The sequence below is a fragment of the Hippocampus zosterae genome, chromosome 16 (genome assembly GCF_025434085.1).
Source record: "Hippocampus zosterae strain Florida chromosome 16, ASM2543408v3, whole genome shotgun sequence".
NCBI lineage: Eukaryota > Metazoa > Chordata > Actinopteri > Syngnathiformes > Syngnathidae > Hippocampus > Hippocampus zosterae.
The window spans coordinates 6673213-6695888 of record NC_067466.1 but is presented as its reverse complement, the minus strand read 5'-3'; the positions used below and the strand labels follow the sequence as shown (position 1 = coordinate 6695888).

Below are 22676 nucleotides of genomic sequence, written 5' to 3'. Positions count from 1 at the left end.
GTTATTTGAATATTGTTTCACAAATCTATACTATTGGTCAGTCCACACGCGTTGATGTTATTATTATTATTTTTTTTACAAATTACACTTGTCAATGCATGTTTTTTTTCCCCATAGAGGCAAATAAGGATTTGTATATTTTTGGGGGGCTCGTTACAAATCTGCACTAGTGTCGCACATCAGGTTTTCATATACTAATAATAGCATAATATGTAAGGGAATATATCTAGTAATATTTATGAATCAAGGCTTCAGTTGATAAAAGGTGGATTTTTTTAATGAAACATAGCTTCATAATTACATTATTAAAAGTAATTTGTTGAAACCAATTTCAGAGATGTGTATCAATATACTAACCCTTTGTCTTAATCAGTATGCAAGAAGTAGCTACCGTTTCAAAAAGGTTGTTGTTGTTTTTTTGCACTGAGTATGCGCACACGCAGCACAGTGAAGTTAACCACCAGTTATGAGTGGATTGGATTGGATGCAACTTTATTGTCACAAGTGCTGATAATTAATGATCGTCCTCAATCTACTGAAAGGCCACAATAGAACGTACTGTATTGCTTAGACTGATCAACAGTCTAAAAAAAGATATTAAACAGAAAATAATGCAAACGTTTCAAAACATTTTATTTTAGAATGTATAGTTGTCACAACACAAAAAAATGTAAACAATTATGGAATATGGATAACGAATGAGATTGTCACAGTAGTAATTTTGAATAATAGTAAACTTGAATGGCATTTACAAGATGCTTCTGTCACAATTGTCTTCCAAACTGGATAATTCAAAGCACTTGGCAAATGTATAATTTTTAGACTTTTGTATTCAATGTTAATGAGTCATTGACATTCCATCTCAAAGAGAGAGCTAGAGAGACAAGAGAGGGGAAAAAAACCGTAACATGTTAAAATACATCAGTCTTAACGCTTGGAGGACTAGGACATAGGGAAATAATTTCATTAAGCACCATTCCCTCAAAACTAGTCCGTTTGTCAAAAAATGTTTTTAAAAAACCCAAAACAAAACTACAAAGCATCATCGCCGCCGGGGTATGTCTTCATATAGACTTCTACCATTGAATCCAAATCATATCCCACATCATTGTTTATGTTCAGAAGAGCCAGGCTCTTTGATTTAGCTGCATCAGGGGTGTTTTGCATGTACATCTTGAAGCGCTTGAATGCCACGTCACAACTGATATCAAGAGCCAAAGTAGGCAAGACGCCCAGTAGTCTCAGGACAGCTAGCATGTTTGGGAAGAACTTCACGTCAGCCTGCTGCAGCGTTTCCTGCAGACTGCTTAGCAACACTTCTCCTTTACCTTTTTTATTCCATTTAACCCACCAACAATGCAGCTCAGCGGCAAGGGAACCTGGGTTAGGAATGTCGTTTTTAAACACCAACATGTTTTCTTCTTCAGGCTGCCCGGCCTTGTTCAGTTCTACTACAAAAGGGACCAGTGACAAACATCTGAGTGCTTTTAGGTGGTCATCACTGAAGAGTTCAGTGACTTCTTTGAGCGTATGGTTCACCAAGGGAATAGAAAGGTGCTCCTTGTAGTAATTCTCTGGCTGAAGGCTTCCCAACTCTGACGGATGCTTCCTCAAGAGCGACCGAGGAAGTTCGACTGGAATCTCCATCGTGGCGGAGAGGTTAACCGCCTCTTCAGTCCAAAACTCATGGTATACGTCAATATTGTCGGATACTTCATTCAGAGAGTGCAACACGGCTTTGACGCTGCCAGCAGCAAAATAGATATCTGATGCTTCCCCTTCGATGTTTTTCCCAAATGCCCTTAAAAGTATCATGGTGTTTTTCAGGACAACCAAGGCCATGATGAACTCAAAGTCAGCCAGAGCTTTTGAGATCTCCAAAGCATTATATGTGATCTGGTCACTCCATCGCAAGTCCTCATTGTCATGCACGCTGTCCACACAAAGCAACAAAGCCTCAAGAAGGTCCAGCGTCACCTCAAAAGCATCGTGTCTCTTGGTCCAACCGGTGCAACAAGTCTCTTTCAGCTCTTTGACCTTCTCTTCTTTTTCTGGGTAAATAACAGAAATGGCATGCTCCAACTCCAGACGCAGTAAAGGGGATTGGTTGAAGAAAGACTCGATTTTCTTCAGAGTACACATGACAAGCTGAACCCCTGACAAAGCCATCCCATTGGCGAGCGTTATGTTCAAGGCTTGAGTGGGTCGAACTGTGAGCATGGCCAATGGATACTTTTCAGTGACTTTGGCGGCAAATGCTTTAATTTTAGCAAAGTGTGTTCCAGAGCACGAGTGTGCTTGACCTCGACACTTCTCCATGTTCAAACCCCATTCATTGATCATTTCAGAAAGCAGTTTCTCTGCCAAAACATCTGCGTCGCCATCGAAAGACAAAAAACCCACAAACCTCTCGCGCTGGTAGTTGGAGTCGTCCACATAGCGCAGGAACACAGGGAGGTACCACTCATCCGAAATCTTTACCAGATCATCAGTAATAAGTGAGAAGAAGCCATTTTCTTTCACATCCTCCATCACTTTACTCCGGATGCATTTCTCGCACACTTCAATCAGCTGTTTGAGCTGTAGTGATGAAGAACCGTCTTTATTCGCGTTGTACTTCTTCATGCCCTCATCTCCGCAACTCATGCGATACTCGAGCAATGCATCAAAGTTGTGTAATCCAACAGAGTCTTGTTCAGTAGTATTGGAACTGGTTACGGGAATGTTTTGCTCTCCTAACAACACAAGCGCTTCAAATAAAGACCTGAGATAGTTTTTGTATGTGTCTTCCTCTGGAGTTGTTTTTGGCTCTTCCTTGTCCACTTCCGCTTGAGAGCTTTTGATTTCTGAAGGGGTGAAAAAAAGTGGAGACCCAAATGATGCATTCAGCTTGTTTTAAAAAAAAGTGCACATTTCTACTCACTTTTTCTTCCCCTGGTTTTTGTATCTTCATCCTTGAAAATATTTAATTTAAAATAAAAGGGGGGGGGTATATATTCTGTATGTTAGCAATAGTTCACACCAGAATTACACCATTATTATTAGTTTGCTTATAGAGTGTCAAAGAGTTACAAAAAAATACATACCATCTCTTTACTGCGTTTTACTTGCGCATTTTGAAGTTTGTTGGGATCATCAAATATAGTTGGTATGGCGTCATCCTTTATCGCTGTAACCGGCTCACTCTGTAAAACAAAGCCACGTTAAAACAGGATGCGCTAACAGTCCATCATGATTTGATACATGGATGGAGCTTAGAGGGTAAATGTTTAAACATTATACACACAGGACTTAACGATGGAAAATTAATATATAATATTTGATATCATCACATGACTTACACTATCATCAGACGTTTCAAAATGCTTTGCACAAAGTCGGTAGTATCTGAAGAGATGTTCTGGTGATTTGTCTACTAGGTCTTCCCGCTGGCATTTTTCCACCCACATTTTACACCTGAAATGGGAAGTCACACTTTCATACTCTTTAAATATATCAATCATATATTGTCTACAATAAATTGTACATTTTGCCAATTATAATTAGAAGTATTTGGAATTTACTGGGATGAATCATACAATTTGGGTATCAAGAGCAAATTTTTAATTCTTTTAGGTTTTGTATTACATTACATCATGCATCAATTTTTTGGACAAAGGACCTTAATATATATGGTTACCAAGGTAACATTAAATGACTTAAAACAGTCAGAAAAGTAATGGCGCTTTTTTTGGTCATTTTATTACTTTTCAAATCATTGCACTCACATATGAACCATAAACAACGAACCAAAATCACAAAAGCATACAAAAGAAGATGACAATAATAAAACACAGTAGAATCTGAGCAACAGTAATTGGTCTATCAAGTTTGTCCATGCATTGTCCATTTTCTCCCCTTCTCATTCAATTGTGGTCCTTGGAATATTTATTTTTATAATTTCGATCCTGGAGGTGAAGTCTTAAAGAAAACTTTGTCCATCTTTGCACGTCTTTCTGTACCAATCTAGAATTACCGTAATAATATTTCAATTTTTTTAATCAGTTATCTCCACTCACAGATATTAAATGGATTTCATTTCCTAGTTAAATTTGAAGGCTCTTCGTATTTCTTGTGAGGGAAGAATGACACCCTTTTTTAATTTCGAATTGGAGCGCCAACCTGCTGACAAGGGAGACAACCTGTTTTAATGTCGGGACTGGAAGGTCCTTCGGGTGGCTTTAGAAGAACTACATGATTCACGATGTAAGAATAAGTGGTACTGAATATAAATATCGAATTCTTTTGGTTCTTTTCCCAACCTGCGCTTTGTGTAAACTGAACGTAGAAATGACGGAACATCTGTGCGTGGCCATTTAAAAGCAGAAAAGGAAGTAAATATCGAAATAGGCCTGACGGTTGACTTGTTCATTTCTTTAAGCTTTTAGTACACGACTGTAAATATTGATCTGTAGTTTTGTTTGTTGGTTTTATGTTTACTGATGAACACAACAGCTGATATAGCATGGTTGTTAAGCACAATATAATAAAATACTCAGTGTGATTCGGTTTCTTGACATTAAAACGTCAAAACAAAAGCAAAAACACAAATGGTACGATTAATAATTTTTTGGAGACATTTCCATTGAGGAGCCAGTAATCAGATTCGTCTTACCTTTCTGCATCAAGCGGAAATCTGAAGAGTGAATACAAATCCGATTTCAAACTCGTACAGTTTGGAGCAGCACACTGATTCTGCATTTTGTGTAGTTTGTCTCAATACTGGGTAGTGATGTGAAAGAAGTTCTAAAGGTAGCAAATACTGCTAGCTGTAGCGCTCAAACGTTTTGGACAGATGGGTGGACTTCCGTTAGTGGATTTCAAAATAGAACGAGTTGCTCTGACATACATACAGTACTGTACTGTGCATCCAGACTTCCTCGTTAAACCAAAGTCTTGAATTCACTCATAGTGTATCTTTACTATTATTCGAGGTGAAAACACAGAAGTAAAGCTCTTTTTCGCGTGGCCGCCGTAGGTCTGGGAATCCTGCGATATGACGCGCTCATGCGCAAACAGTTCAAGTATTTTGAGAATTAACTTCGGCAAACGCAACAGCGATCCTAAAAAAAAAATAAAATAAAAATCGGCCTGGGTGCCTGTGTTTAGTGACGTCACACAAAAAGTGCGTCCGGAAGACAACGGGATGACGTTGAAGATCGCAGTTGGTCCGTTTTGTAGAATTTGGTTTGATTGATGGATCTATTTATTTTCAATCAAATCTATTTTTTATTTTCCATGTTTGGACAAATCTCAAATACAAGCAAATAAAGCATGTGCACCGGAAATCGTGTAGGCACCTCCTACTGTAGTTAGCGTTCAAAAATGTGTTTCCAAATCTGCAGTAGTTTTTTACGGTTAGATGAAGATAAAGAAGGGGAAACTAATTGGTTCTTGCATAGACCATATTTGATTAGAACCAAAATAAAAGAGGTCAATTTCAAAATATTTCACAAGTGTTACACTACCCCGCGAAAATATACAATTGACATGGACTCACTGTGCTGATTTGGGGAATTTGCTTTGCTTTGGGAATAATGCTTGCATTGTTTGGCCTGACTAAAACTGAATCCTCAACAAAACAAAACAAAATTCCAACATCTACTATTTACTTTTTATCTAATTTTGATTAACATAAATTTAGATACATTAATACATTTAGATAAAAATAAAAATACGTTTCCTCAGTAAATGTCATTTTTGTTTATTAAACCCTTGGTTGTGTATCCTGGAATTGAAGGCGGAACAGTATTCGTGACCAGTAATACTGGAATGCTATTTCGTTTCAAAATAATTCAAACCAGTGCGGTGCCTCGATCTCGTGCCTTGTTTTGACATATCCTATTGGTTGATTTGACACCCTCGCGAGATCACCCTAACCAATAAGAGTGTAGTAGCGGCAACTCAAATAAACATTTCAAGCCAAGTGGCCGGTTTTGTTTTTTGTGTCACACTTTTGCCACAGTATTGAGCTCTTCCACTTTACAACACACGTTCAATCGGAGAGTAAGTTGTTTTAGATATATTGACTGATGTCATTGTTCATACGAGGCGATAAATCGCAATGTTTGACGCTGTTCAAACAAACTAATAATGGACAGTTTGGCTCGCCATGAGCTTTGATTTGCTTTTTTGTCCTGTTTTTGTGCTTTCTGCAGCCTTTGCTATTCATTTATGGTATTTTGTTTGTAGTTGTATGCATCATTTTTGCTCCTTGTACAGCGGTGGTTTTCAAGTACGCTATAAATACATTTTAGTTGAGTTGAGCAACATCTTCATTTCCTGCAGAAATTGCTCCAGACAACTACGAGTAACTGCTAAATCCCGATAAAAAGGGCTTTCCAATACTAATAATTTCCACGAAGTCATTGTCTTAGTGAATAGAATTACGCCGGTCTCTCTCTTGAACGCCACAAAATTGAGTGAATAAGACAATGTCGGTGGTTATTCTACTGTACCATGACCGTTAATTCTTGTTATTTTGCCGTGGACGGCTCCCATTGGCCAGTTACTCCAGATAAATTTACAGCATTTTCCATTTAATCTTCTTGTCACACAGTAAATGTTGCAGTCATGCTGAAAGTGTACACTACGCTGTCAGTAAAAAGAAAACTATGTTGTTGTTGTTTTTAGTTTAATCTTGTGTTTTAGGACAAACGAGTGAAATATCACGAGGTTGCGCTCCACCATGAGCAACATAGCTGTTTCAAGAAAAAACCCAGGCAAAAGAAAAGTAAGTTTTTTTTGGTCACCTTATTGCGAGTAACATTTAAAGAGGGCCGATGATGGAAAACTGATATTACTTGCAATTGCTTAGTTACATATATACAAATATGTATCCTATACATGATTTATCAATTTCTGAAAATGTTGATGAAAGCAAGCTGTTCACATTCACAGCGAGAGCCTGTTGAGAGCCACATCAGATGCATTCATGTGAACTGAAATGCCTGTATGTGAGTTTTTATGTGAATAACAGAGGACATGTTCCTATGAATATGCGTGCTTCACTATACTTGAAGAATGCGGGTTGTTTTATTCTTTCTCTCAGTGTAAACTTAGCCATTTTGGTTATTTGTCACTTGAAATATCCATGTAGATGGATAAAGGCATTAAATTAGAATCGGGAACTTGGATCTGCAGTGCCAAACCAGTCTAAAGCATCTGGTGAACGGTTGTAATTAAAAAATAAATAAAATATTGCTCTAAAAGTTTGTTTTGAATTGTTTCAGGGAGATAAGGAGAATGCTCAGCCTGGTGATGGAGCCAATTCTTTCATCAGAAGAGATTTTTCAAAATCAACATCAGCTCTCTCTGTCCAATGTAAAAGCAATAAGAAACAGGAGATCCTGGTTAGAAATGGTGTCAGTAAAATCACCTCCAAAATACAAGACACAAAGTCGACATCTGGTAAGGTTCTGAACGGCAAGTCCAGACAGAAAGATGGGAATCGTGGTGCTGTCTGTGTGGTCGAACAACCTGCACGGAACCAGGCCATTCTTGCTGAACAGATAGTGAACAATGAAAAAGTAGTTACAGATACCACAAGGGCACCGGTTGCGGTGGGTTCATTTAAATTTGCCCCCGGCCTCTACAAAGGTAAAATTGTGGAGTCAAAAATTGGATCACTTTGGAAGTCAAGTGCGACAGCTCGAGGGGCGGAGTCAAAACCAGCACCACCCAAAACAGAGAGCCAAAAGGTTGTGAATTTGACAAAAAACAGGTCAAAGTCTGTTACTGATGTCCCTGGACGCAACCTCCAAAAATCTGGCCCAACGACGTCTAAATCGCTGTCGGATGGACGCGTGCAAGCATCCAAACCCGGACCCAGTGGCCGTCTTCCAGGACCTCGCTCTGCCCGCCCTCCGACCTCCTCTACTGTCCCGGCAACATTAAGGCCCACCAGCTCCAGACACACAACAGCTGCACCTAGGATGCCAAAGATTGCCGTAACTGATAAGAAGGTCAAGAAGCCTCCTGTCACAAGCACCCTTAGTCAGTACAGATGTACAGAAACGACAGAGGAAAGAAGGTGAAAGTCTTCATCTAAAATCCTGATTGTTTGTGCTTGACATTTTGCCAGTGAGGCATGCTCAGTACTTTCTTATCATTGCAGGGCAAAATTAGCTGTGTGGCTGGCTTCCAAGGGCAAGAATCTCAAGAGACCGGCTATGACAAGCACACGCACAGAAACAAAAATATCTGCATCTGTAAATCCTAAAGCCAGTGTGAAATCCCAGGCTCATGCTAGGGGACAGCGGGATGATGTAAAGACAGAACCACAGCCCAGTCTGGGCCAACCAAAACCGGAGCACACTGCCCAGGAAGCTCCTGAAACTGTGCAAATGCAGCCTCCGGTGAAAATGAACTTAAGTTTTGACCTAGAAAATGTTGATTCAGATTTGCCTACTGCACAGGATGGATTTGATGATGTAAGGGGATTAAAATAATACAATTGCACTATGCTTTGTTGCATTTAACACTTACATTGCTCTTTATTGTATTTTTAGGTCGTTCTGAACCTGTGTGATGTTCTGGAAGCCACGCAGACGCCTTCAAAATACCAGGATGGTGAGTGCAGTTTTATAGAGTGTAAAATGCAGTGTAGCATAAAAGACCAAGATGGTTTATACCAGAACAATGTATACAAGCAGGAAAAAATACTTTTATAATACAAGGTGTCCTCTGTTTGGTCTAGTCAAACTCCTTAACAAGAGGGTGGCACCGGTATTTTTTGTCAACTTGGTATGGTATTTTGTAACACCAAAGCAACCTGTGTAAAGTAGAAGGTGTAATTATTTTTATTTATAAGTGTAATTGCGCCTTATATTTTGTACATTCAAACAGCTTTGGCATGGAATTTATTTGTGTCTGTTGTGATCATTTGATTTGCACTTTATCAGATGAAACAAATGCACTGGAAAATAATTTCAAAAGTGGAAACCCTGTATGTAAGGGTATGGGCAGAGATTCAAGTTATGTAGTTGTTATAGGAACAAAATTCAGTCATAAACTGAGGACCCCCGCATAATAACAAATGGTTCAACAGAATGTTGGGCCTGATTATAATGGACAAGGTTTTATTTCTTAACGCCAACTCTGGTCAACACACTGAATCATTGTAAGCTTTTATTGAAACTGATCATAATGAAACTAAGGAAATATTAAACGCAATTACTTTAATGGGTAGAGTCAAATGTGTCAGAAAATAACTTTTCATTTGAAGAGTCTCTTGAAATGCCAACATGGCTTTTCCTGGCTCAGGTTAAAGTAGTTTTGGTACTAGTATTGGACGATATGGGGGGAAAAATATCACGATATTGGCCATTTTATATAATGATATACGATGATATCTTTATAGGTATTTAATAAAAAATATACATATATATGTACAACACTACGACTGCTTACCTTTTCTCATTTTATGTTGACGTGACATTAAAGGACCCGATAAAATGATCAAATGTAAACAAAAGCAAATTAGCCTGCATATTTTTGCACAAATGTGGATAGCAATCTAAATGAGGCACAAAAAAAGTTTCTGGCAGAAGGTGATGACAAAAAAATATGAGATTTACTGTAATGTAATTGTGAAAACATTTGTTTTGCAGATCTAAAAAATCCAAGTCAAATCCCAGTACTGTATGGTGAAAACAAATAAGATTTGTTAAATATTCATTCAACATAGAATGTGCATTCACTTTCTCAGTCGCTTATCTTCATTATAACACGTTGAATCTTGGCGTCAACTCCTCCTGGTTGACGTACGAGACACCCTAACATTTTCTGTTTAGTTTAGCTGTGTGATTAGTTTGAATAAAATATATCTGCAGACCCTTATAAAATTGGCTGCTCTTTTGCTGATCAACGTTGGATACGCGCCGCTTTGACGCAGTTCCACCAAGACCTCTGTGAAGTGTACTCCGTCACCCAAGCACTTTAATTCCGGTCTTTCACGTTGACATTACGTTAGCCTAGCAAATTAGCATGGCTTCTCCGGCTTTCACTCTGTTAATTACTCCTCGTAATCCCTTCGTGAGAACGATACTTGTAAGAAGTGTAGTTTATTCGCTGCCATGGAGGCTGTAACTGTTGAGTTAAGAGCGAAATGGCAACGTGTTTAGCAGGCAGTAATAGCCAACCGAAGCTAGTTGCTGAGCTTAGTATCGCGAGATTCAGCTGCGTCTCGTCTCGATCTGCCGACTACCTGGCTGCAGGTGACGTAGGCAGCACATTGAAACTTTCTGGGGCCTCTCTGTTCAATTATCTGGAAAAACATCCCTCAAAAAGCTGTGATTGTCAGTTTTGCTTTTCGTTGTGGCTCGAATTAATAATTGCTATGCCTGCACAGTTTGTAGGTGAACCCAGCATGCCTTGAGCGATTAAAAAAATTGTACAAAGTAAATAATTATGGGTTTGTTCTTGTTCGAACATTCTTGCCGAACACAACAGTATTTATTTGCAATCATCCACCCCGTTATTTATGTATTTTCTTTGACTCTTAGACACCGTAGGTTTGTTATGTAAGGTGACGGCGTAGTGTGATTCGCTTCCCCGGAGTTTTGCTCAGTCTGCCACCTAGTCGCAGCGGTGGAACATGAGATTGAAAACTGAAAGCTTTTTCCAACCAAATCGAGCTGTACTTGAGATATGGTTGCAACAGATTACAAAGTAGAAAAAAAAGTTCTATCTGTATGAACGAACACTGTGATAATAGGAACGTAAAGCTGGTTTTAGGAGTGACTTCCAGCTTATTCCAATGCCAATTTTGCTGAAGATGGGCGGTAATAATGGGGTCAGTTGGTAACATTGGTTAACCAAGTTATACTACTTAGTTTTTTAATCAGCGATGCAAGTAAACTTTTCTAGATGAATTATTCGCGCTGATTCTGAATCTGCCCTAATGGTTTTCTTCATTTCATTAGGCTTTAATAATTGATACATTTATGGATTCAGGGCACGTTGTAGCAAAAAAAATAAAAACGTCGTAGTTGTAAAATCCATATTGACAAAGCTTTTATAGGTCAAACTTAAATACAAAAATATTTAAAAAACCTAATGTGCTACAGCAAAAGTAAAAACATTTTAGAAGTCGTCGTCAAAAAATACATTTCGGGTCCACTGAGCCACATTTGATTTAAATTTGCTGAACGATGTAATCCGTCCATCCCTTGTGTGCGCCGCTTTCCAATTCTCACAAGTAAAATTTCTGGATCTGAAGAGATCTTGGGTACAAAGTCTAATTTTGTGATGATTTGCATAACCTGATGCCGATGTCTTCCCAGAACTACCACAGAGCACAGACATGTGCAACATTGCTGAAGAGGAGGAAGGAGTTCCGGAGGATGAATGTGTCAAGGACGTGTCTAAGAATGAAGAGGCCAAGGAGATGTTGACAGATGAGAGTAAAAAGAAAGTGCTGATGGATGAAGAAATTCAATGTGATGATTCTGACATGGACAGCATGCCACAGACGGGTCATGCCTACGTTGTAAAATACAGTATCAAAACAACACCGTATTTGCAAAGGTAAACTGTCGGCTGTAATCTCAATCATAGAATTAACATCCTATTGTAATGTGAAAGGGGAACTCTACCCGAGATGTCAAAACTTTTATGACCTTCATATGTTGCAGCGTGAAGAAAACAATCGAAGGCGAGGTCCAGACAAGCACCTCGAGGCGGAAAAGCAACATCAAAGATCTGAAGTTTCTGACGCCCGTGCGCCGCTCCCGTCGCATCGAGCGCAAATCTTCATATCTGCCGTCCTCCGTGCTCGATCATGACCCATGTGTGTCATCGCTGGCCGAGCTGGTTAAACTGGATGACAGTCTCAATGCTTATGTCTACAGAAAAAATTCTGCTCTTACGGATGACCTGCCAGACCAGGTCAAACTGTAACGATGCACATGTCTGTACACTATATTACATTGTTGGTTTAAAAAAAAAAAAGTGTATATATTTTCGGACTGAAACTAAACAATGTAACCATATTTTTCCGTCTACTAATTTTAATATATCCAGTGATCTTGTTATTTTTTGGTTTTGATGAAATTTGCCATTTGCCTTTCCACTTTTAAGTTCTTAACGTACTGACTTTTACTTATATTTTCACAACTATAGTAGCCCACTCCAATAAAGGCAATTTTGTCTTACCTTTTAACAAAAGTTTCATTATTTTATTTATTTTTATGTTAATACCACTTGTCCATTTGAAAATATGGGGGAAAAGGAGCCTACTCGAGAGAACGAACACAAAAACTAAAATGGTCAATAATTTAAATGTGAAACTGACAGAATCAAAACAAAAACATTCAATTAACAAACCATTTATATTTAAAATGCTACCATGAATGAATGTAATATTTCATTGCTCAAATCATGTCACACCTATGGATTTTTTTTTTTTGCTAAATTACGGTTGTCTTGAATATGTGCACGATGGAATGGAATCTCAAGACTGGCATTTTGCATTGAAATATGCTGCCTAGTGCCCAATAGCTTGGGCTCAGCCGCAGATCATGCTCAGGGTCACTTGCTACATTAATTCAGAAAATTGTAGCTTTTAATAAGATTGTCAAGTAGAATTTTTTTCTCTCAACCATTTTTCCTAAATTAGAGTAGGTATGAAAAGTACACACTCAAATGTCAGATTAAAAAAAAAAAAGCTGATCCTTATGAAACTGATATGTATATATATATATATATATATATACACACACACACACAAACTTTTTAACACTAATGATTTGCTTATAGTAACATAATGAGGCCTATGCAGAAAAAAACACTACCTCTAGTAAAGCATGATGGAACATCTATTATGTTGTACGATTCCACAAATTGCTCTATAAAGAAACATATGGAGGCAGTCATCTTTGTCAACAGAGAGAACAATTTATAGTTTGGCACATTTAATGTCTCTGTCACGAAAGTAAGAAAGACAGAATGGAAGATTTCAGAAGTGGCCAGAAAAGTAGTACTGTAGTCACTATGGCGATTGGCAAAAATAATATGGCTACTTTTTATGCTGGTGCAAAGTACCAGTTAATCATTCTTACTGTTGCGATTCATCCAGTCACCTCTCTTTTTAAATTGCCATCAGTATCACCATTTTCCATTTGGGATCACAAATTACCTTTGACAACTGAAGAGATATTGCTGTGATAAGAGTCAGAAAAACAGCTCGTCCCGCTGACACAGAAAAAAAATTAAAGCACACCAATTTTCCCCACGTTGAAACCTGCTTTATTCGACCACATAAAAAATGAAAAAGGTCTCTTCTGTCTTTTGGCCAGTTCGTCAAATTAGACTTTCAACAATCAGAATGGGTAATAGGAAAACCTCCCCCTTTGGATTCCTTCCCAGACATTTTATTATAACAAATAAAAAAAAAAAAGATTCTCACATACACACCCACACAAATCTCTTTGCAATTTTCTTCCCCAAAACAAACCGTATAAAAAAGGTATTGTTGAACAGCTCATCTGTTGACCGCAGGGGAAGGTGTTCAGTGCTGTGCGCAAACAGGGTGTTTCATTTTCTTCAAGGGGGGATTATGTTCTTGAAAGACCCCGGTTGTCCAGATCTTTAACCTACAAGTTAGAATGAATAATAAAGTGAAAAGAAATCATGGAAAAGACCCTTGTTGGAGACTAAAACAATAGGCAAACCATACAAACAAAACATTTTTAATGGATTTTTTTTTTAATGGTGTTCATATTTCAAATGAAAACATGGATGGTACAGATATGCTAACGTTGATGGTCACCCCAACACCCATATGTGCTCACCACCATATCATTCTGCTAAAATTTACAAATATCATATTTTTAATTTTATTAAATAGGATTCTTTGACACAACCTTTTAAAACCAGGATTTTCACCGCCTCTAAATGTTTACACAGTTCTAACATGTTTTTTGTTACGGCCTTATTGGGTGCTCAATGAAAAGGTGACGTTTAAATATAGTTTAATCTCAATGTGTCAACTAAGTGCCGTTGACAGATGGATGCCTTTGCAAAAAAAAAAAAAAACAACAACAAAAAACCCCAGTGAGGGGAGCCCTACCTTGTATATCCTCACAAGCCAGTGTTCTGTCGTGTAGGCCTCTTCCAACACATCCAGTTCAAAGTCTTTGTTGCCAATTTCAGCGTTCCTCACTCTGTCATAACCTGGTGGGCGCTCTGCAAAGATCATCATTACACTTCAATGCACACAATTGAGCACTTTTGCATGAAAAAAAAAAAACTGAAAAGAGACATGCAGCTCATACTTATACATACTTCGAATCGAATTTGGGGTCATGTCCCGTGAATGTGGTTTCAGACACTGATAAACAGAGCACTTGACTCATCAAAGTTACTCACTGGCCTCAGTGTAGACCTGGCCGAAGCGGTAATAACACATCTTATACATGAGGCAGTTGAGCAGCACGGGCGAGCCTTCGCGGTCCACGCGGAACTCCCCCGTGGGCGTGTAGTAATCGTGCTCCTTGATGTGCTTCCCCGTTTCAGTGCTGCCGCCAATACGGACCATCCACAGAAACTTGTTGATATCTGTGTGAACACAATTGCAGATCACAGATGAAATATTTATTGGTACTTTGTGTTTCTAGGACGAGCAATTAATGACAAATCCAAAAATTTTCTTACACAGGGGACCTCTTAAATCAACTGTGTAGGATTCGCAAATTCACCTATTTTCTATTTTTCTTATTCTTTTTTCAGTCCGTCTTGCATTACGCACAGAAAAACTCACCTGTTAATGATTTTATGTATGGCGAGGGGAGAAAAAAAATCTAAACACTCTTTGCTTTGTTCTGTGGCAAAATAATGTCAACAGTTTGAAAGGTATTTTGCTAGAGCTTCTATTTCATTCAGACAACGAACCGTTGCCGTTTGTCATAGCCACACAATCAAAAGAGATCAACCGAATTTCCACAAATCTAACAGCAGCCATGTTCAGACTTGTGATTGACAGTTAGCAGCAGAGAATAAATAAGATGGCGGCGCCCGTGTCTGCTGTGGCACACGACAGTGTCACTCAACTAGGACTAAAAATGGCATCAAAACTAGTGGAAGTCATCACAACAGGTCAGTGGAAAAATCACTTTCCATTGAGAAACATGAGTGAAAATGCATCCTGTATTCAGGTAAGCATCAATTTTGCATGTTTGACTTCGCCGTAGTTGTAACATACCATCCGAGGAATAACCAGTCAGCCCCCCAAAGATGACCAGGACATAACTGACATCCAGCTCCCTCATAATCTCATAGGCTCTCTCCTCCGTGGACGCCATGGCCTAAAGTAGACGAAGCCCGTCAGAGAGATTTGACATGAGCATGGCGCCTCTTTCTGGTTGCTCTACTTACTTGGCCAACTCTCGAGATGTGCGTGTTGTTCCACGTGTTATTGTCCACTAGAATGGTTCGATTTGCCATGGCAGTGATCTGGTAGCCATAATCCCACCATGACATGACTTTGGCATCCTGAAATAAAATCATGCAATTTAACATAACGCAAGTGAGTTTAGCATGCATCCATCTATTGTCTCTGGAGCCCTACCCAACATTTTGGGATATTACGAACCTCCGGGGTGTTGTGGCGAAGCCAGTAGTAGGCCTCTCTGAAGTCATCGAAAATGATGCGGCTGCCATCCCCTCCACGAGCAGACAAGACAATTGAGGGAGAGGAGTAGGCTTCGCTTGTCACCCAGGTTGAGTGGAAGGTGTACGTGATTAGGAAGAAGGCCATGACCAGAATCATCCCAGACGCAACCTACAAAAGACAACATCACCGATATTTAGCATTATACGTGTGCGCTCACAGCGACATCTTGATCATAATCAATTGTGTCAATTCATCCATTCAATGGATCAGATGACATTTTTAGAGTCACCCTGGACTGGTAAGCAGCCAAAAAAAGTCACTGGGATAACAATCATCGTCTTTCTCGAGTCGATTGACCGAACAATATATCCAGGTACTGTGGAGGAGATTCGACAGAGAAATCGTTCCAGGCCTGGACCTAAACTTGCTGCAGGTAAACCAATGGAGCACCATGCTGTCAATTTCTCAATTTGGCCAACTAATCTTACAGAATTGTGGTCACCAATGGCAACTTGGCCGCGTGGGTTCAGTTCTAACTCTGTGACAGCATTAATGCGAGTAGTTGTCTCTATATTTAGTTCATGTCTTTTTTTAAGTGAGTAGATGTTCTGTGTTCTAATTTTGCTGTTGTTGGAATCCACCATAACATTACCAAGTACCGCAATCAATCAATGTTAATGACTTGTTAAGCCTTAAATAGGGAAAAAAACCCTCCAAAAAAGATTCAAGTTAATAAATCGGTAAAAAAAGAATCCATTAAAAAAATATGAGCTTCGGGACAAAATCATGCTATACTACACTCTCCGTTGAATTTTATTGCGGCAATGCTTTAACCGCACTACAAAGTCAAATCACCTACTTCGTTTTTGATGGGGTAAGTGGAGTCCTGCTGTTTCTTGCTCTTCTTATCCGGCCTGCTGACATCCAGATTCTTCATGTAGGTTGTGAGCACCTGGGACACGCCGATGCCGGACAGGATGCACATGACAGGGGCCAACACCAACATCAGACGAACCTGGCAACAGAAGGAGACATGGATGACTTTCACACAGGAAGCACGAGCAGGTAAAGTCACTGAGATGAGCTAATCCGGGATTTACCATGACAGCTGAGAAGTACATGCTGGTCACACCATACATGATGATGAAAATCCGGGCATCCGACAAGTTGTTGAAACAGTAATAAAGACCAACTGTGGCGAAAGGAGGGGATATATCAGGAAAATAAACATCTGATCTGTGCATTCAATAGAAACAGATTTTTTTTACATCTCTGTGACATCAGAATAACTTCGATGTTGCTGTTGGCTGTAAACACCGCCAAAAAGCCCACATATAAACTCGCTGTCTCCTCTGTAGCAACAAAGAAAAGGCTGTTCAGCATACAGCTGGACATTCCACTAACACAGAGTTATGCCAATCACAATTCTCACAGCGGCCGCCTCGACTTATAATTAACGTGACAAAAACGTTTGACAGAATGTAAACAGTATGTAGAGTATTCAGTACACTGGAGTACGCGCACGGTCACAACACCTTCCAATCAGCTGCCTAAATTTCTAAACATGGGAAAAAAAGTTTTTCTACACTGTGAAACAACAACAACAAAATTTGAATCATTTTTATATTGTACTCTTTTCACTTTCAACCATACACCATCTGGAACGGATTCATTGGATTCATATAGGAAATGTTACCTCGATTTATGAATGTTTCGAGTTACAAACAGGGTCACGGAATGAATTAAGTTCGTAACTTGAGATACCACTGTACCGAGATTCCACCCGATGCAAGCGATATATGAATGCTTCGCTTTGATTGCAATTGCCAGTGAGGTATTAATTTACAAAATATGTTCAGCAGTGTGGGTGTGGTTTGTGGAGGGGAACAACTGCACCAGCCTGAGAGTTTTTTCATATTCAGGGAAAGTCTTTCATTTACAGGGGAGTCCTCAGGTTACGACAGTCCCAACATCTTTCAAGGTTACCAAAAAAAAAAAAAGTGCACAGCATGTTCACAGAGCAGTTTAACAATATGTCGTCAGAGGGCACAATCTTGCCATTTGCTTGTTTCAATTATTTTCATACAGAAACAGTAATTAGGACTTTCTTACTGCGTTAGCGTAGGTTATATACGACAGCAGATTTCAATTCAGGTGTAAGTTTGCGTGCCATATGAGAAGAACTCCTCAGTAAATCCCTCGGTTTACCCCGTGTAAATGAGAGAGTAGTGAGTGGACACTTACCTGGGAACATAAACACCAGCAGCTGGAGATCAAAATAGTAGGAGGACCATGTTGTAGGCTGGTGCTCAGAGACCGAGGCAATAATGGGGATGTTGTTTTTGGCATAGGATGGGTCCAGCAGAGAGTAGAAACGACCAGTCCATGGCGATATCTTTCCTGGGGTCAGGACAAGACGGTACAGGACATTTACTGCATCGATTCAAGTCTCCACAACTGCTTCATCTCAACCCACAACTGTTTTTGGACCTACCTGTGAGCATGAGAACAGCACCCACGGACAGCAGGAGGAATCCCACCAGGGAGATGACGCTCTTAAAGAGCACCTCAAACTGCTGAGTGTTGAGTTTGCTGCGTAGATAGTCCACAAATGCGTGAATCTGGCATAAGCCAAACACACCAAAGGCAGCCATGTGCTCTGAGGACTGCACCGGCTAGCATCAGGGAGAGGACAGAAAGATCATATTTGATGAGGCCCCTCAAAACGGTACGAGCACAACTAGCAACGTAGCTTGGATTACATTCGCTGAGAAGATAAACAGCTCAAAAACGTTCTGATATGGTTCTTAGATTGGATCTCATTGGGCTGTGCAGTGAAAGTAAAAACAACCCTACCTGGAAACCAACAAAGGAGATCTGCATGGACAGGATTGTGCCCAGGCAATAGACTGTGCAGTATGCTACATAGATGCGGTGAGAGAAACGTCCAGTGAGCATCAGAACCAGGACGTGGAGTGGGATAAGATTGATCAGGAACACGTAGCCACCCCAGGAGGACACCTACACACATGATGAGACAAGAAAGCTAAAGGAATTGCAAGTATGCAGGTAAACATTGTATCGGGACAACAAATATCAGAGATGAATCAATCTGGTTTTCCTCTATATGCACTGTAAATATGTTACAGATGTGCAAATGCTACAAATTTCCACAAATTCTTTGGGAGCTGGACATCAGGACAACTTTGGAAATGTAAACAACAAAATTGTGATAGATGACAGTTATGGTTTTCTTCCACCCTTTAAAAAATAGACCCAAAATGTAATGATTACTTAGCCTGTCTATATACAGCTATTATATCAAGGGGGTGCCAGAAGACTTCAAGTTAGGTGACGTAACTTAAGGGGCGGGGGATGCCAAGTCATTTTTAGCTTTATTAAAGGCTAAATTGATATCTTTAGTTTCGATGATGGGCAAGAAGACGAGCAGAAAGCAGGCTCCAGTCCAGCATTTTTAAGAAATGCTGATATTAAAAGAAAGTGTGTGTCATATGGTATACAAAACCAGGTGATATTTTACAAAAAGACTTTACAATTAAACCGTTGTGAAAATGTATTTGCTCACCATATAGAAGTAGGCCAGAGCACATATCGAGGACCAGTATACAGATCCTGTTTTTACAGCCTTGATCCACATGTAGTAGGTCAACAACATACAGAATATGGCAATACCTATGTATAGGGCAGACAGGATGAAAAATATTTTGTTTGGCGGGGTCTTCTCACATGTCAAATAGAGGCATGCGTGTTATGCTATACCTTCATTGTCATAGGAGCCAGCAACAGAACGGGAGATGTAACCAGGTACCACAGCAATCATGGCTGCAGCCAACAGCCCAGCACCAGCATCCTAAACAGAAAAGTGAGTGACAAATTATAAGCACTATAAAGTAAAATCAAACATGATATACTCCACAGTTCAAAAACATGATGTAACCCCATTCATCCATGGGTTTTTTTCAGTAGCTCTATTTAGGACAATGAGGGAGTTGGAGCCTGCCCCAGGTGACAAAAATAATAAAAAATATATAATAATATAATATAAAAAAATAATAATAATAATTGTGCCTGGTGCAGCCAACACAGCCTAGGGCTGAACACGCTCAAAACTGTAGAGATGATCGTGGACTTCAGGAAACATCCTTTACCACAGCTGCCCCTCACACTATCCAACTGCCCTGTGTCAACTGTCGAGACCTTTAAGTTCCTGGGAATCAGAGTCTCCCAGGACATGAGGTGGGAGGCCAACACCAACTCCATCCTGAAAAGGGCCCAGCAGAGGATGTACTTCCTGAGGCTGCTGAGGAAGCATGGCCTGCCACGGGAGGTGCTACAACAGTTCTACACGGCAGTCAACGAATCAATCCTGTGTTCACCAACTGTACAACTGTTATAGTATTGTATTCTACCACTGATCACTTCAGCTCTGCTTGATACTTTGCACATTGTCTCACAGTTGTCACTGGGTGGTACCACCGTACTACGGTTCACTTACATTATGAAATGTCCTTCCATACTTATTTGTCATGTCCTTGTTTATTTTGATACTAATGCAGCGTGTTATACAAGAGACAAATTCCTTGTGTGTTCTACATACTTGGCCAATAAAGATGATTCTGATTCTGAAAATAATAATTTAAAAAACACCTTATGATTCATTAGAAATTACCTTCAATTCCTTTGTGAAGTGATAGGTGACAATAGCAGTGAAGGAGGAGAACAAGGGAGCCAAAAAAACGCAAACATTGCGGATATCAATGGTGATGTGGAAAAAATGTAAGACGTGGTACAAGGCAGCCGAGGTGATCATCAGGCCTGGTGGAGGAGAAAATACTTGCGTTAGCATGCTCGCTTTTTTTTAAGCTGTTCAAATAAATATTGTCAGTCATCTTGAAATTGAGGATTATTGCTCATTCCTACCAGGATAAATGGTGCCACCGATGATCCTCCCAAGTGGATACCATGCTCTGTCATCAAACCAATTATGAAAGTTGTAAAATCCTTCTTCTGCCAGGAAGCGGGTGGTGCGGTAGTTGAAATACCTGAAGGTGATTCACAAGTGTAATTTAACAAGTACGGGTGGAAGGATTTTTTTTGGTAAATCAAACACAGCACAACGTTGAGTAAGCAAGCACTTACGGATCAAACTCATGGATGACACTTTCAAACCTCAAGACGGAAAAAAGTCTGGTGGAGAACGCTGAAGAGAAAGAATAATTATTAAGGAATAATGCATTTGTTTACATGTTAATTGCACGTAGCGAAGACACTCACAGAGAATAGCAGCCATAGAAAGGATGAGCAGCTTCAGTAACGTGTCCTGCTTCTCGTAGGACAAACGCAGGAAGCCCAATTTTGTCATTGTGGCGAGGTTGAAGACAGCTCACCTAACTAACTGATGAGCAGAAGACAAAAAAATGTATAGATTCGAATTAATTTCAAATGTGGAAAATAATTCCCATTCTTACAGTTGTTGGGAGTCCAACCAGATAAGGCCACGCACTATATTAGGTGGCGTCAGAAACTAGGAAGCGCCTCCTCTTCTTGGGAAGTTCTGCAGAGATTTGAGGTTGTTCCATTAAATATGCACACTTACATTTAAAAAGACAAAGAGAATAAATAAACCGCAACTTCTGACGTAGGTCGACTATTCTGTGAATGTCTATTTTACAGCCTACACATCCCCAAAAGAGCCGTTATGGCTGTCAGTTTTAAGAAATTCGTCCACAATCGCGTAGAAAGTAAGTCAGCTAAATAAAGTGACTGAAAATGCAACAAATCAAAACACGAAAAAAAGTCCCTACAATAATTAGGCGTGCTTGATGATCTGGTAATTTTACCTTCCAATAGTCTGAATTGCTAACATGGCTAAGCTACTCGTATATTTTATGTACAGTCCAGCCCAACAACTCTTCCAAGTAATGTTAACCGAGGATGACTAGCAAAACGGCACAATGGCCTAACTAACTACGTGCTATTTCTCGAAGAAAATATATTCCATTACTTATGTTCATTGAGCTGCACTTACCAGCTTCGCTCCTGTGAACTCATGAGTTGAAGACAACCATAAGCTATTCCCGCCTCATTCACCCGATAGTACATACTGATTGGTTGAGCGTCAGTCAACCGTGATCATGTATGGTTCTGATTGGTTGCTTAGCTGTTGCTCAAATTTGGTGACCTGCCTCGCCACTTTAGTGTAGTGACGTGTCCTTACTGAAGGAACGTTTTTGTCTCCTCCTACTGATTAAAGCACAAAGTGCTTCTGAAAAAAATACGTCCCAAAGCCCCCCCAAAATATACAGGACAATATTTGAACATACCGTATGCTAAAATATATTAAACTAAACTGCACGCTCATAATAAATTATTTTAAAATAAACTAACCAAGTTAAACCATTAAACTATACTGTGTAGTAGGTTTTTGTTGTGTCGTTGTCCTGGGTGAGCCTGTTCTGTCTCCCAGTACAGAGGTTAAGGCTTCAATTGCTGGTTTGGACCTACGTGTGTGGAGATTGGATGCTCCCCCCATGCCTTTGTGGGTTTTCTTCGGGTACTCCGGTTTCCACCCACAGTCCAAAAATATGCATGGCAGGTTGAGTGGACACTCTATATTGTCCTACGGTGTGATTGTTGAATGTATTACACACAATAGATGACAATCATGGTTGTCACCTATTGTGTGTAAAATGATTTGCTGGCAACCATTTCAGGGTGTCCTTCGCCTACTGCCCAAAGACAAATGGGATAGGCTCCACCAAACCCGCGACCGAAGTGAGGATAAGCAGTTCAGATAATGAATGGTTGACAAGTTAATGAAAAAAGGTGGTGGTAATAGGAATTACAAATTAGTTTTAAAAATAATTATTACCCCATCTCCAAAAACAAATCCAAAATCAAAAATAAAACAATACATGAACAAATAGCCTTGTGCAGGTTTGTGCTGACAGCACTTTGTGAAATAACAAGGAAAAGGAAAAACATTGACAGCCATTTGAAATAT

At 39.6% G+C, this 22676-nt stretch overlaps 3 protein-coding genes across 7 annotated transcripts in view; 1 reads left to right on the top strand and 2 right to left on the bottom strand.

Annotated features, from left to right (window-relative positions):
- Positions 1–5441, bottom strand: part of thap12a (THAP domain containing 12a) — a 252958-nt gene extending 247517 nt beyond the window's left edge. The window contains exons 1-5 of one of the 2 annotated variants that reach the window (XR_007959216.1): positions 4655–5441; positions 3342–3456; positions 3087–3185; positions 2924–2954; positions 903–2846 (exon numbers count right to left, since the gene is read on the bottom strand). Coding sequence is in view for 1 of the 2 variants with exons in the window: in XM_052047828.1 (XP_051903788.1) it covers positions 1033–2846; positions 2924–2954; positions 3087–3185; positions 3342–3456; positions 4655–4740 (2145 nt within the window). In the remaining variant the exon portion in view is untranslated. Of the gene's footprint in view, positions 1–616; positions 2847–2923; positions 2955–3086; positions 3186–3341; positions 3457–4654 lie in introns of those variants that run through there. The other variant, XM_052047828.1, reaches the window with a different exon arrangement.
- A 449-nt stretch (positions 5442–5890) lies between these two features.
- Positions 5891–12207, top strand: si:ch211-266i6.3 (cytoskeleton-associated protein 2). Of its 2 annotated transcripts, none has more exons than XM_052047849.1 (7): positions 5891–6045; positions 6673–6776; positions 7276–8071; positions 8156–8471; positions 8550–8610; positions 11325–11568; positions 11676–12207. In XM_052047849.1, the coding sequence occupies exons 2-7, from the start codon at positions 6728–6730 to the stop codon at positions 11938–11940; spliced, it is 1731 nt and encodes a 576-aa protein (XP_051903809.1). In that variant the 5' UTR covers positions 5891–6045; positions 6673–6727; the 3' UTR covers positions 11941–12207. The 2 variants fall into 2 exon arrangements, with proteins under 2 accessions (XP_051903809.1, XP_051903808.1); XM_052047848.1 differs by having other exon boundaries at positions 5931–6045; positions 6691–6776.
- Positions 12208–12914: 707 nt separating this feature from the next.
- stt3a (STT3 oligosaccharyltransferase complex catalytic subunit A) lies at positions 12915–21837 on the bottom strand. Of its 3 annotated transcripts, none has more exons than XM_052047831.1 (19): positions 21702–21786; positions 21177–21227; positions 20948–21068; positions 20813–20873; positions 20594–20715; positions 20343–20488; positions 19433–19523; positions 19239–19345; positions 18509–18673; positions 18147–18327; positions 17897–18052; positions 16753–16844; positions 16512–16667; positions 15632–15820; positions 15415–15531; positions 15242–15344; positions 14410–14598; positions 14111–14226; positions 12915–13634 (listed from the first exon to the last, which is right to left on the bottom strand). In XM_052047831.1, the coding sequence occupies exons 3-19, from the start codon at positions 21033–21035 to the stop codon at positions 13596–13598; spliced, it is 2118 nt and encodes a 705-aa protein (XP_051903791.1). In that variant the 5' UTR covers positions 21036–21068; positions 21177–21227; positions 21702–21786; the 3' UTR covers positions 12915–13595. The 3 variants fall into 3 exon arrangements, with proteins under 3 accessions (XP_051903791.1, XP_051903789.1, XP_051903790.1); XM_052047829.1 differs by having other exon boundaries at positions 21142–21227; positions 21702–21783; XM_052047830.1 differs by lacking the exon at positions 21177–21227 and having other exon boundaries at positions 21702–21837.
- Positions 21838–22676: the final 839 nt, after the last annotated feature.